This window comes from Ischnura elegans, chromosome 4, assembly GCF_921293095.1.
Source record: "Ischnura elegans chromosome 4, ioIscEleg1.1, whole genome shotgun sequence".
In the NCBI taxonomy this organism is placed as follows: Eukaryota; Metazoa; Arthropoda; class Insecta; order Odonata; family Coenagrionidae; genus Ischnura; species Ischnura elegans.
In genome coordinates, this window is record NC_060249.1 from 54,257,310 (window position 1) to 54,271,878 (window position 14,569).

General features: G+C 34.6%; 1 protein-coding gene across 50 annotated transcripts in view; it reads right to left on the reverse strand.

Annotated features, from left to right (window-relative positions):
* The window catches only part of LOC124157505 (Down syndrome cell adhesion molecule-like protein Dscam2), a 273,890-nt gene that overhangs the window by 134,468 nt on the left and 124,853 nt on the right, over positions 1-14,569 (reverse strand). For 20 of the 50 annotated variants that reach the window (XM_046532267.1, XM_046532263.1, XM_046532262.1 and 17 more), the window contains one exon: positions 10,347-10,473. The exons of 25 other annotated variants lie outside the window; for them this stretch is intronic. In XM_046532267.1, coding sequence (XP_046388223.1) covers positions 10,347-10,473 — 127 coding nt within the window. Of the gene's footprint in view, positions 1-8,183; positions 8,305-10,346; positions 10,474-10,581; positions 10,665-11,257; positions 11,378-11,723; positions 11,834-14,569 lie in introns of those variants that run through there. 5 more of the 50 variants (XM_046532292.1, XM_046532291.1, XM_046532256.1 and 2 more) reach the window with 4 other exon arrangements.

A 14,569-nucleotide genomic window follows, 5' to 3' on the forward strand; every position in this document is an offset into this window, starting at 1 on the left:
CCAGTAGTGGAGGAGCAAGGAGCAGGCAGAGGCAACTGTCCTGTGTGTTGGTGGCCCTCTGCAAATTTTAATGAAATAAAGGCACAGTGCGTATCCAATGCTCTTTGCTAAGACATTGGCAGTGTCCAGTGCATATTTTAATGAGTAAAAATTAAAATAAAGTGTCCAAAGAGTGTCCTACCAATTGAATTAGGGCCTACATATTTTGATCAATAATTTTAAGACGATTTCCAAAGCAACTTGCATCTTTACTTTCAAAAAAAGTTCATCTCGAGGAAAAATGTAGCCCTTCCAATGACAACATTAATAACGATGCATACCACCTGCCTGAAATAGTAATGCTGCTCTGATTACACCAAATACTAGCCTTTTTTCAATTTCAATTCTTAGAATCAATACCTTCTTTAATTTTTACATAACACAACAGTTTTGATATGAACTTTCATTTTTCATATTTCTTCTATTGAAGACACTCAATAATAAGCACTGAATAAGTGATGATGTAAACAGGCTACTGTTTATCATATAAGAATTGCCACCTAAAGGATCTATTTTGTCAAAAAATTGTGACGAAAAATAGAAAAAATTGAAAAATTCACAAAAAATATTCAAGAAGTTTAAAAAAATCACTGGTGCCACGAATACCAACATCTTCCGCATAACATAATACAGTCAGTAGGCAAAGAATAAGAGGGGCACAGATGGGCGAATACAATGAAGGATTACGTGGAAGATGATAAGAGCTAAGTAGCTGTGGGTAGAATTTAATGGGCATAAGAGTAAGAACAAGAGGAGGATTGATAGAAGGGGGAGATTTGGAATGGTGGTGGTTGGCTAAATCCAGGGATGGTCACAGAGCATATGCAAGAAATGTTTTTATTTCACCACAGTAGAATTCACCTTAGGAAACCATACCACACACCTGGTTGATCAACTAAAAATCACAGGCGATAAAATATTGAAAATTTATAGAGACAACATTGTAGACAGCCAACTAATGTGTGTTTAACATAACAGTGTTGATGAAAGACAGTATTTTCCATACGATAAAATTAAAGAAGATCACATGAGTGGAGAGCTGAGGTGTACAGTAAATATTTTCCTGGGGATAATCTGTCATAATATATTTTAAGACAGATGCAGCATTTAAATTTCTTCTGAAATTGGGTCTCCACTTTCTCTTTTGAGTGTGAAATATATGAAAAGGACTACACACAATAGAAGAAGACAGCCCATAAAGGGTCATAATTATTGATGGGACCCAGCAACAGGAATTCCTGAGATATTTGGTAAGCATAAACTAGAATACATGATCAATTCAAGATGAGGTGACCCACAAGACAGATTTATGTGGCCAAGTCAATCCAAATCATAGTCTGTTGGCATTTCTTATTTATTCCATCACCAGCCTCTGCCAATACAATTTTGATGTGGAGTATTTTGATTTGTGATTGGTAAAGGGCAATTCAAGTAAGTCACCACAAGTAAGTAACTACACAAATTGAGGGGATCAGTGCAGGAGTTTTATTTTAAGAATTCCAGCTCACCCTCTATGTACAACTAAACATTTGATGTGACTGCCTCTTTGAGCAAGATTCCCTCTTTGAAAACAACTTTATCCTCATATGTGCCTCCCATGCTGGATTCCCTACCTGTAGGGAATTCCCTACCTATACTATGATGCCCCATGTTAGAGTAAGCATGAGTCAGTAGATGCATTGGAATACATTCCAGATCACTTTTAGCACACCTTTCACAGACTTTCTCCTTTCATTTTCTATTCACAAAAAATGACTGCAATCGATAATATTATTTCTATCCATATTAGCATCTCTATGAATGAGATACGTTGATATGCAATGATACTTTTAAAGGTAAAAGCCACCAATTGTCAATTTAGTGAAAATAAGAGGCAAAGAATAAAACCTAAGGCATAAAATGAATATTCTGGCTTTTCTCTGTGAGTTTTTTAATTATGAACAGATAGCAACTTAGGCTGCATTATGAAAGGTATCTAGGTATTGTAAAAAGTATTCTATCATTGAGAAGTACCAAAAATATATTCATTGATGTCAATAATGAACAATAAATTTCATTGTCCTTTATAATCAGCTTATAATTAAAATAAGGATTATACATTTAAAATACATAATAAATCTTACCTCAACAATACCTACCATCCTCTGATGAAAAATAAAACAACCTAGTACCGTCATGCATCTAAAATGGCTATGAGAATTCCCCATAGAAACTATTCATGCATTGCAATAATGACAAATATCTACAACCTTCTTCATAATCCACCATTGTATATACATGCACATAAAAATATAATTATAAAGTAACTGAACATGTGCAACTGTGCCAATTCAGCTTCTATAAATGAAAAAATTGAAATCTAATTCTCCAGTTAAAAGTTAAAACCTTCAATGAATTTTCTTTAGCAATTATGTACTTTGAAACTGCTATTCTGATAACTATTGGCGCAGAAAAGGTAGAATGACAAACTTAACTCAAATATGAAATTTGACTATAACTAAATATAATCATGTAGTTTTTCACTGTTCCTGACAGTGCGTACATACAAACAACACATGATCAGCTGGTTTGCTGAAATGATTCTTTTTCACACAATATTACAGAAAATAGAGTGCTAATTATCAGCAATTCATCTTCTGGTATTGTTGCACACACACCCACCCCAGCCTATATGCTCTATTCTGTTCCCATCGCCATTACTTGAAGGACCTCTGTCACAAAGCAACAACAGTATTTAAGCCTTCGAAGGTACTAGAACCGATCCACAGGGCAAAGTCTTTGAAATACTACTTGGCATTAATGCATGGGTATTGCTTTCACAACCATGTAATTTTTATTTAATCAACTGCTATAGCATATGGGCATGCTAGTGGCTCTGAAATAAATATATTTTAAAAAGACATACTTAATTCTGGAGGAGATATCCTTAACAGCCAGTACAACTTGATTACAATATGTTTATGAGAAAAAAACCCTAATGATTATCTGCCTTTGAATCAGTATCATATTATTGAACTATTATGAAGCACATTAGATACACAATTTTCATGGGATAAGCACTAAAATTGCTAGTCTTAGTTACCCATTGCAGTTTTAACTAATTCTGTCAGCTTTAACATAACATATTTTGTTTTACAATACACATTTCACCACTTTAAGTCTTGTTAAATATAAATAATTTAGTTATTTAATTGAAGTGCCACACAAACTTCATGGATCTTTTATGAAATATTCCTTATTTGGGATTTATACCACATGTGGCATATTCTCATATTAAAAGTTTTATATTTTTTATACATATCCAGCATATCATACAATTTTGTGATGCATGAAATTAATTATTCGTATGTTCCCTCAGCTGCTTGCTTAATTTGCATGAGCAGTTTGATGCTTGGGTCTTTTTTTCCATTTACTTATGGCAGTACATACTCATATCTGACATTCATTATGTCCAATAACTGATTTTGAGATTAATTTTATAAAATACTAATAATTTGATAAAAATAATTTTCACTCTCCTTCTCAAAAATTTAACAGAATCATTTAAAATCTGAATCCTTTCCTAATTTCACAACATATTTTAATAGAAAACAATAAAAAAATTATTCCCTAAAAATTTTATATTCAAGCATTTAATGGGTAGGAATACTTTATGCAAGACTAACAATCAACATTCAAAATTCATGCCACTAATGTATAGATACCAATATAGGTACCCAAAATAGTACATAGCATTCTATAATCCACTTCATAGACAAAATTTAAAAAGCAGAACTAAAGCAATATCATTGGGAGAAAAAAGGTTGGGAAAAAGGATTGATGAGTCAGAAGGGAGACGAACTAATTAAAATATTGTTCATGATCTACTAGAGCAAGCTATGATTACACTTGATTTCTGGCACAATCATTTGAGTAACAGTTCCAAAGCATGTAGTAACAACCACAGGGAAGGAAAGCAGGAAGACCACGTTTGGTGAGGGATAGTAGCAGGAGAAGTATTGGCATTCAATCCTTTATAATAATAATTACGAAAATAATTCATTTTTCCATTAAAAATGATCAAACAGAAAGAGAAATTCAGGAATGCACAAATTTGAAATATAATAAGACAATAGAAGTGAGGATATATGCATATGAAATCAATGGTTAAGTAAGCTTAGCAGCTCAGAGGTCTCACAAATTCATACAGCCAGAGGTTCAATTCCAACGGAAAAATTGAATTTTCTCTATGTTTTCTGCCACCATTCTATTTCTTATTTAATGCTATGCCCAACTATTTGATGCAGTTTCCATCTATGTGTTTCATATTCTGATGAATTTTTTGTGTAGCACTTTCCAAGCTTAATTTCCAAAGGTGTGTGGCGGGCCTATTCCATTCGACATTAAAGTAATTTTTTCATGCTTTTTCATTTTTATATTTCCAAAACGCATGATGCAAGATTCTTAACCCCTAATTAAAATTCCTGATTTTAAATATGAATACATCTTAGAAAATTCTTAAAACGCCACACCTATAACTTTAACATACACCTGTCACTATAACATGAATAAAACAAAGACACGCTAAGAACTGTAAGAAGCTAAAAATCATGGATCTGTGAGGATATTTTGTATGTAACTATTTGTTACCCTTTGATGATGCATATGATATTGACACATGTAAATGTATGATGCATAAAAATTATTTGCGCACAATGAGGGGCTTTATTTATAATGCTCAATGGTGAATAGCTCTCAGTTAACAATCTGAACTATGACCCAAAATATTTAAATTGACTGAACAAAATTAAAATAGACCACTGCTAAAACACTGGTATGCTAATGAGCACAATAAGAAAAGTATGAATTGTGATTAAAATACATATATCATATCTTGATGCACACAATGGACGAAGCGATATAATGACTTTCAAAGACAAGAATTCTGATTGAAATAGTAACTAAGCATAATGATATAGAAGCATGTCTCAGGGAATAACATTTAAGTATTATTTTAAAATGCATATTTAATTTTGCTATTTAAGGAAAAGTAGAAAATGTACAACTTAAAAATGGAACAATTCATCGAGATAGAGTGTGCATCTGAGAGATCAAAAGTGTCATTAAAGCGATTCCTTTCTTTACACTTAAATACATGCACCAATTACTCAATTTCATTCAAATGACTGAAGTTGAAATCATAGCATTGTTTCAACATCATTTTATATGCATAATACAGGGTTTAAGAATGGTAGAGAATTACAGTAAAATAATTAAAAATTTTCTGCATACAAATGCATTGGATAGAAGTGGCTAGGATTGATAACTTATATATCCAGTAAAATTTAGACTAAGGTGAAGCAAAAATGGGTGTACATACTGTCCAAAAAAAGAAAAAATAGAAGCCAACGGATCGAGTAATAGGGACTGCAACAGGGCATGATTTTTTTGAGATGCTGACAGTTTCATTTTGAAGGTACATCCATAACATGAAAAAGAACTACTGCACACTGCATTTATTAATGACTATAATAAACCTTCTAACATAGCACTCACTCATATACATCAGCAAATGTATTTATCTGCAATTATGTTCATTAGTGATTACTATATGAGAATACCAGTGGTGTCATTTTAATGAGTTAAAATGAAAATAACTCACCCATTGAAAATGCTCACATGTATCTAAATATTTAGCAGCAATTCTAAAAAAAATTAAATTCAGTTATCATAAACTTCATCCTCATCATAGCAGTGATAATCTTTTAATTTTCATAAATCTCAGAATGTCCATTCATGATACATTGAGCAGATTGGCCCACAGATACTAGTCAAGTGTATTTAATACATTGAAAAAAAAATTGTCATCAATATTATTATTGTGACCCACATTTTTATGCTCAGTTCAATAAACTAGAAAAAAGTTGGAACCTTTGCACCAGCCAGGTGAACTAAATACCACATATATAACTAGCCATTCTCTTTTCCAATCTCTTATTAAAAACACACTCATTAAAGCACACCCACTCATGAAGTCCTTGACATCATCTGAGATACAAAACATTTTACATATGTATCATGATTAGAAACCCTAACGTAGTGTTACGAAAATTCTAGAACCATCATAACTAAGATAAACATAGTCATTTCTATGCATATACAAACAGATCTCCAAACAGTTATGTATGAAAGCACCATAGTCATTTTTATTTACTGATTGATGCATTAGCAAATTATTCTTCATTATGTGACATCACCAGCACGAAGGAGTCACTCCTTCTAACCCAAAATTGCAATAGGTTTACGAATTCCAAGAATTGAATGGGAATAAATTTACAGTGGAAAGAACTACATACCACTTTTCATTATACCACTCTCTCATTTAAAAAATTTTTAAATATTAAAAAGCTCCGACCCACTCAGAAAGTTATTGAAATCATAAGAGATTCATATTTTGACACAATTTTCTCACTAGTGAGAGAAAGGGAATACTATATACAGTTCATCATGCCTGGGTGGAATGAGTAAATAGAGTTGACAAAATCCAACATACATCCTGATATAACAAATAGTTAGGAAGAGATCAGATTTTTTAAAGATTTGCTCTTTTTATAGTTCTCTAATCTCAATTATCAGTAAAAATGTTTAATGAGCCAATTGTACTTTAATTATAGTCTGATTGTGTAGATTTGAAATATAAAACTTAATCATATTTTTAAAAATTTTCAAAAATCTAAGAATTGGAATCTTAGAAAAATATTGAGCACCTATTACCTGAAAATCATAAAGGGAAAAATTAAGGCATTACCTCTCCAGAATGCTTCTTTTTTCTCATTCCCGATAGATTAGTGAAGAGTTCCTAATTATATGCCTCGCTATAGACACTTATCACCCCCTTCTCAACTTTTTCACATCTATCCATTTCATGTCTATTCAGAAACTTTACAAATCACAGGATTAAGTTTTCACTCTCATTTTTTTAAATGCAGACATAGTGCAAAATTTATGGCTTTTTTTTAATAACTAGAGAGGTATCACTACTGATTAGATCAACAACGAAGGTAAGTTGCACATACTTAATCCCAAAAATTTTTTGAAATGAAGTCAAAAAGGAGAGCTGTGAAAATGACACCACTGGAATACATGTACACAAGGATGAGCGTAAACAATGAAGTGCAAAGATAGAGAGAGACAAAGAGGCCTACCTACGCAGACAGAGGAGGATGGTTGGATGGGATGGGAGGCCATTGGGTCGTTCATTGCAACATATTTTTTTGAGATTGTTGGGCACCTCTATAGCTTTCACAATGCCTCTCTCTTACAGCTGCACCTAGCTTATGCCCACAAGACTAGCGTGCACACTGCCAAGAGCTCTGTAAATGCAAAAAATGCAAACTCAATGGAAGATTATGCCTCAACTTTTCATAAACATTCTCTGTTGGTCACAATGCAAAGGTGGCTACAAAGTATGCTGACCGATGCACTGTTTATTCACAGCAGCTGATTCCTCTCCAGGTTCTGCAACTTGTAACCAGCCACTTTAAATGAAAGTGCACAGAAATCAAACTTTTAAAGCCGTCCAATAACAATGGACAATAGATAACTCCATCAGATGCCTATTTCAATGGTGTGTAACACATTCTGATTTTTTCTTTGCTTCAAATAAATATTCATTTTTAGTTTCACTACACTGGGGAATGTACTGGTAAGAGCACCCTGTATAGTAGAATTTTTAAAGGAGTACTTCAATTTCCAAGGGATGCCATAAATAACGGTTTGTGAAATGTCCAAAAATTTTCCTGCATTCATTATGAGGGTAAAAAATCAGAGTGGTTGCATTAGCCAGAAAATATGTTTACATGCTAAAGATTTTCGGACAGCCCCAACATGCACGGCAATTCACAGCCATTCATTCAAGAAAGAACCCCAATACCAAATCACTTCAATGAAATACTTGACCGCAATATCTCTTAATAAACTAGAAACCACTCACCTGATTTACCTCCAGAGCAATGAGCCCACTACTGGGGAAAATTTACACAAATTTGCCACAAATATAAATTAGCAACACGAAAATATTGATATAAATTTGATTAGAGGTCATGTGAATTTTGTATTTTTGATATTTAGAAAAATGATTTAACCGGCAGCAATATGTTGCTCACCTCATACTAGGGGCAGGAAAAGCCTGAGCATCACAAAGCAAAGAAACAGTCCCTTGAAGGTAACCTCTTTGCTTGTTCAGCCCATCCCCAGATAGCTTGGGAGCTGTTCTGCCTGTTGGCTCTGTATATTAAAATGTTAAAAGAATGATCCACCAATGAAAGAGACAATGTGCAAGCAATCTAAATTAATAATATAATTCACTCCAGAAACTTAGGCTACATTATCATCGGCTGAGGCTAGCACACAATTAGCAAATAAAGATGAATGAATCCAAACATTTTTGTAATACCAAATGTACTCACAAAAACAGCTTTGGATCAAGTTCACTTATTTTCAAGAGCCCAAAGTGGTATAAGGCACTTTAGAAATAACTGCCAAGAGCAGCAAAATCTATGCAACATAATCCCTGATGAATGAATGTAATTCTTGTATTACCATTGCTTTAGCAATTTCAGCCAAATAAAAATCCCAGGAAGTACAAAATCTACTGGACACTCCAAAGGAAAAATCTCTTTATTCTCATTTTTCCACCTTCATTCAATAAAAGTGTACTACCCTACCAATCAATGATGCCATGAACTTAAGACTCTTCGGTAAACTGTATCTCATCAATAAACAAGAGTTAATTTTAACACTAGTAGGCAGTTAACCTAATATACTAAATGGAAATGTCTTCAGCCACATTATATCCTAACACAAACTCAGAAGAAAACACAATAATAAAAAATTTAGCATTTGAAGGAATCAGGAAAACTTACTATGCCTGATGTTATTATCTGCATTTAAAGGCTAAAACTAATGGTAAAACTAGCAATCCCTCATATGAAGTACACCTTTATATGCTACCAACTCTTTTAAGATCAAAGCAACACCTCAGAAATATTATTTGAACTTATAGCGCATGAGAGCATACAAGTTTCTCAAGCACAGATTATGAAGACTTGAATCCTTAATGGCAAACTTGATTCAAAGAAAAATATCTAAAAAGAATAAGCTGAAAGTTGAAACTAGGGAGATGAATAATAAGCTTGAACCTCATTGATAGTCTTTAAGGCCAAATATAGATTTTCCTGGAATGAATCCTTAATTAATTAGCTAAATCGAAAGCATCCAAGCAACCAAGAGAATGAAATAATCCTTGAGCTTCTGTTTTTATTACCTAAAATCTCTCCAAAATTTAAAAAAAAAATTATGTCTTCACCACAGCAACAGTATAGGAACAACTATTGCACAGCTTAATGAAGAGATAGGTGAAATTTGGCAATGGTTAGCATTTATTTCATTCACGAATTATAAAATAGAAAACTGAAGATATCGCTAATGAAAATTTTACAACGATAATGATGATAGAATCAAGCACAATCTTTGACTGGCTTTAAATGTCTGGGTCCTATCTTACCTGAAGATAGGAGCGGGGAATCCCTGCCCAGGACAAAGAAGAACAGCAGGGCGATCTAACTGACCATCATTCCCTTCAAAACGTTCCTTCAACACTCTAGGCCTTATGTTGCCATTTGGCTCTGGAATCATTACAGAGTTTAAATATTCTGAGCCATATAATACCTGATAATGCAAAAGTGCTCTAAAATGGGAAGTTGGGGACTGACTATGGAAGTCTAATTACCTAAAACTGGGCACGGGAAACCCTGCCACTTCACATATGATGACAGCTCTTTTTGACTCATGAACTTCCAGTACCAAACTTCCATATTTACGTCCAGTCACCCTCGGTGGTGTATTGTTAGTGGGCTCTGGAAATCATGGGGTCAGTCACAAGATGGGAGATTATTAACCAAAAGTTGAGCAACTGCAATTGTCTTCCTAAACTTGATAATTGGAAAATATTCTCCACCGGAGAGAAGAGTCACGGGAAAATTTATCACGGAACAAGCACAAACCCTAAGGACTGTTATTCAGCAATTACCTGAACACAGGAACAGGAGATGCTTGCGCTAAGCAAAGGAGTGATGTAGCAAATCGCTGAGGAACCACCTCCTTCTTTGTTTCTACCTTTTTATCTTTTAAAGTTGGGGCAACACTTGCATGCGGCTCTGAAAGTTGCAAAATTCACTGAGGTGGCTATTTTAAGGTTTTGCTTGTCCAAAGAGATAGCAAAAATTGATAATATTGGTTTTTCAAATGGCTAAAATTCATGTCATTACCTGAATGATGGGATTGGGAAGCCCTGCACCATGCAAGTCATGACCAATGTACTGCCCACAAATGAACTAGCTTTAACGCCGGTGAACTGTCCATCTTTCATCTTTGGGGCTACGCTAGCGGTAGGCTCTGGAATTTTCCCAAAATATTGCAGACAATTTAAGAAAGTAACACTTGTCCAAATTAAAGGGGTAGCAGCCAGGGAAAGCAAAATAAAGTTAACATATATATATATACCTGAAGAGGGGTATAGGAAAACCCTGCACTATGCAAGTCAAAGCTATGGTGGACTGGGCAGCAGTCATGGTTAAAACACGGTCCACATGGGTCTCCTTACGTTTAGGGGCCACACTGGTTTGCGGCTCTGTAAAATCAATGCCAAACTGTGTTTGCATACAACGTCAAACTTTTTTCCAGTACCTGAATGCTGGGGAAGGATATCCCTGTACCATACAAAGGAGGGACTCAGGCTTCATCATCCTTAACTCTTTTCTAACAGTTCCTACTTCTTTATCTTTAGCTTTGGGTGCCATACTGGTCTGTGGCTCTGTAATCAACATACATCTCTTGGCATCACATTCAAAATATTCCCAAGTGAAAAGGTTTATGAAATAAATTTAATATTTCAACACATAGGTATTCAGAAATTGAAACAAAGATTTTCCTAGAAAATAGGCGAAATTTATAAAAATTTGGAGTGCCAATGCCTTCTAAAGATTGATTTCAATTCCTAAATCCAACATCATCACTAGCTTCTCCATTCCATTTTATCTAGTTTCTCAACTAATCACCATAAAGTTTTCTTTTAAGATAAGCAAAGGAATCATCTCTAAAATAAATATATACTATCCATACTCAAATAGCATCTTTTAAGGGGCTTGATTTAGCCTTTGCTCTAACACCATTTTTTTACCTGAATATAGGTTTAGGATACCCCTGAGCAGCACATAGGAGTGGTATAGTTGACTTAGCCTTCACGGTTCTCTTGTGACCCGAAATATCCTTGTCCATAGCTTTTGGTGCTACGCTAGCCTGAGGTTCTGAAAGTCAGCATTACAAACCGAGTCATCTCAGCTCTAAAGCAAAATAATCCCCTGATGGGTTCTCACCTGAATGTTGGGAGTGGGAAGCTTTGAACATTGCTAACAAGGTACACTACTTGCTTCACTCGTGTCACCAAACGAACTCCAATGGAATTAGTGTTCTTAACCTTAGGTGCAACACTTGTCTCTGGCTCTGCAATGTAAGCCCAGATAGGTATCCATGTAAATCATCAGCAGCTCAAGAAGGAAAAAACTTAACTGATACAGGAGCAATACGAAAGATCGGTATCGTTATCATGTAATTTGCGCACCCCACTGGGTTTGACTCTTTCTCACCTGAAAATAGGAATCGGGTTAGCCTGTGCATCGCACGGTAGGACTACAGGAAAAGACATAGCTCCATTCACCGCATCAAGCTTGGACTTGGGAGGCAGACGAGGAGGAGTGCTTCCAATTGGTTCTAATAGAATGCAAATAGGACAACCAAATAAATCAGTGGTCCTCACCTGAATGTCAGAGAAGGTTGGCCCTGTGCTTCACAAAGGAGGGCAATCTCTGTTTGCTCTCTCTTGGCAATAACATCAGACTTTCTGTGAGGAGGCAATCTGGGGGGCACACTACCTAAAGACACTATTGACGAGAGATATGTCAAACATTCAGTTTCCAACAGTAAAACAAGCAGACATCTGATAGTTAACTTGGGATCAATGGTTAAAAAAATAATTATTATCATTTATCATAGCAAATATAATTGACAAAATAAGTTAACCGTTACTTTATATAAGCATTACAGTTTAACTCTTTAGAAAGGGTGCGGAAGTAACTCAAAGACTCAGATGAATCCTATCGAAACATTGGGTTGAGATTAAAATGAATCCACTACTGAAGCAGATTTCAAGAAGATATTGCATAGAACTCAAAAGAATTCAGCTGCGACTGAACAGTGACAGAAAATTTACTCAGCAAGAATAGCTACACTGAAAATCAACAAAAAGCCTGGCGATTTATAAAATTACTTTTTCTTTAAGTCTTATATTTACTAAATGAATAAAAATCTCCAAATATGTATAGATCCCCATTTTTGCCTAATACGTCATTATGAAAAGTAACATAGGAACTTCATGGACAGAGCCAAATACTACCGTGAAGCTCATTAATCCACTGATTTTGAAGAGATGATTTCAAGAAATTGAAAATCCATTTTGTGCATAAAGTGATGGCGAGTACTTATGTTTTTGTGATGCAAAGCATTTCGAGATGAAATTTTGAAAATTGTTTAATATTATGAACCAAAACAAATTGTAAAATTGATTTTGCCGGTTGTATAATTTTAATGTTTGATCATTTTTTTAATAAAATACTTCTAAACTACCAGATAAGTCACCTTGATTTCTTGTAACTAGCAGATGCCATAAATGCAACATAAACGTTTTAGCATACATAATTGGCTATGGTAATATATATTATTTGATCGCCAATATTCCAAATGTACCTACTTAGGTGGCATTCTCCTTAATAATGACTCCACAGATGGAAGTAAAACTTCAGATTCCTGGTTAAGATAAAATGGCTTAATGGTTTGTCATTCACCTAACTTGATGGTTTACAATTTAACATTCAAATTTAGCTTTTGTAAGATCATGTTCTGTTTAACATGTTCAAAGGGCAATTAAGGTAGGCACTCCATTGAAAATTTGTAGCTGTTCTTGAATCAGTAAAAGTACCTTACTGACATGGCTCTAAAGGGTGCAGTAGGATAATGTTGAGAATAAATGACAAAGATGACAGGTGCATTTTTCCTATCTCTTGCTGTCAGGAAGAGTGTATGTCCTACACAGTACCAACAACAAACGGGTTCAAATGAGGCAATAAAAATAAACTTTTGGAATTGCACTTGAGAAAGTAGAATTAGCAATGACCATAATAATATGCTGATTTATTTCATGGTTTTGGTTTAAGAGGTTCTTATTGATTATGTGGAATTTCTATCCCCACTCTTCAAAACAAGAAGGCCTAAGACATCAGACATAATATTCAGACAAAATTTTCTGGAAGACCACGTGTGCTACATGTTTCTGAAGGAGACAATAAATGATAGTGTAATACATGCATAATTCAGCAAAATGGATGAGCCTGGAAGAGGCAGCCCTAGAAGTGAAGTATACCACCTAGAGTAACCATATTTGCTGACAATACACCTCATTAATGCAGGGGTAAACTGTACACTAATACTCTATTTGATACCTTCCCATTGTCACAGGTTTTTCCACTCATCGATTTTCCATATCTTAAAAAGAAAAGACTTGGATGGCTAGGATCAGATTCAAAGCTCACAAATTTCACTGGAGCAAAGCTGCAAAAAAAAACCTCCTAATGACCTCACCTGAACAGTGGAACTGGGTACGCTTGTGCATCACAGAGCATGGAATAGCTTGCCCCAGACAGAGCCTCAAAAGTGTCTGACTTCGCTGACTTTGGTAATTTAGGTGACACTCGCCCCACTGGTTCTATGAGCATGATAAGAGGAACACTTTAGAGTTCAAAAATATCTAATTGTACACCTGAACGTTGAAGTAGGGTATCCCGAAGTGTTGCTAAGTTGATGAAAGTACTGTAAACTTGGTATGCAGCATAATTAAGGGAATTACTTGAGATATCTTACATACTAAGTCTTGGAACAACAACCTTCATTTACTAACTCAAATGTAACTCAAACTTTAGGAATAAAAGTCTTAAGAACAATCTTAAGAGTAGGATGAAAGAGATGACAAGGCTTACTCATTAACTAGATGGAAATTTTTGAAATCATCAACTACAGCCTCTCCTTGATGGCCCACAACTTGTTATTTTCTGTCTAAATAGTGGTACATTATTTGCAGTCATTCCATTGCATATCATCTTCAAAGTACATATAGTCTGAAGGAATAAGTTTTAGTATCCCCAGTTGAGACATTTGTTTAATGAAAGCTATAAATGGGTAGTGATGACGTTCATTTTTTGAGCCCCTGGAAAACTATTCTTTGTTTTGATTACTACTGAGGTATCAGTTTCTAGTTTCTATGTTTCCTCTGTCACTTCTGCAAACTTTCAGGAGTTCCATACATGTATTTTAAGTAAAAAATTGGTAAATATTCTTGCAGCAATAGCTGTTTAAGTTTTAAAAATTACCTGTGATGTAAATA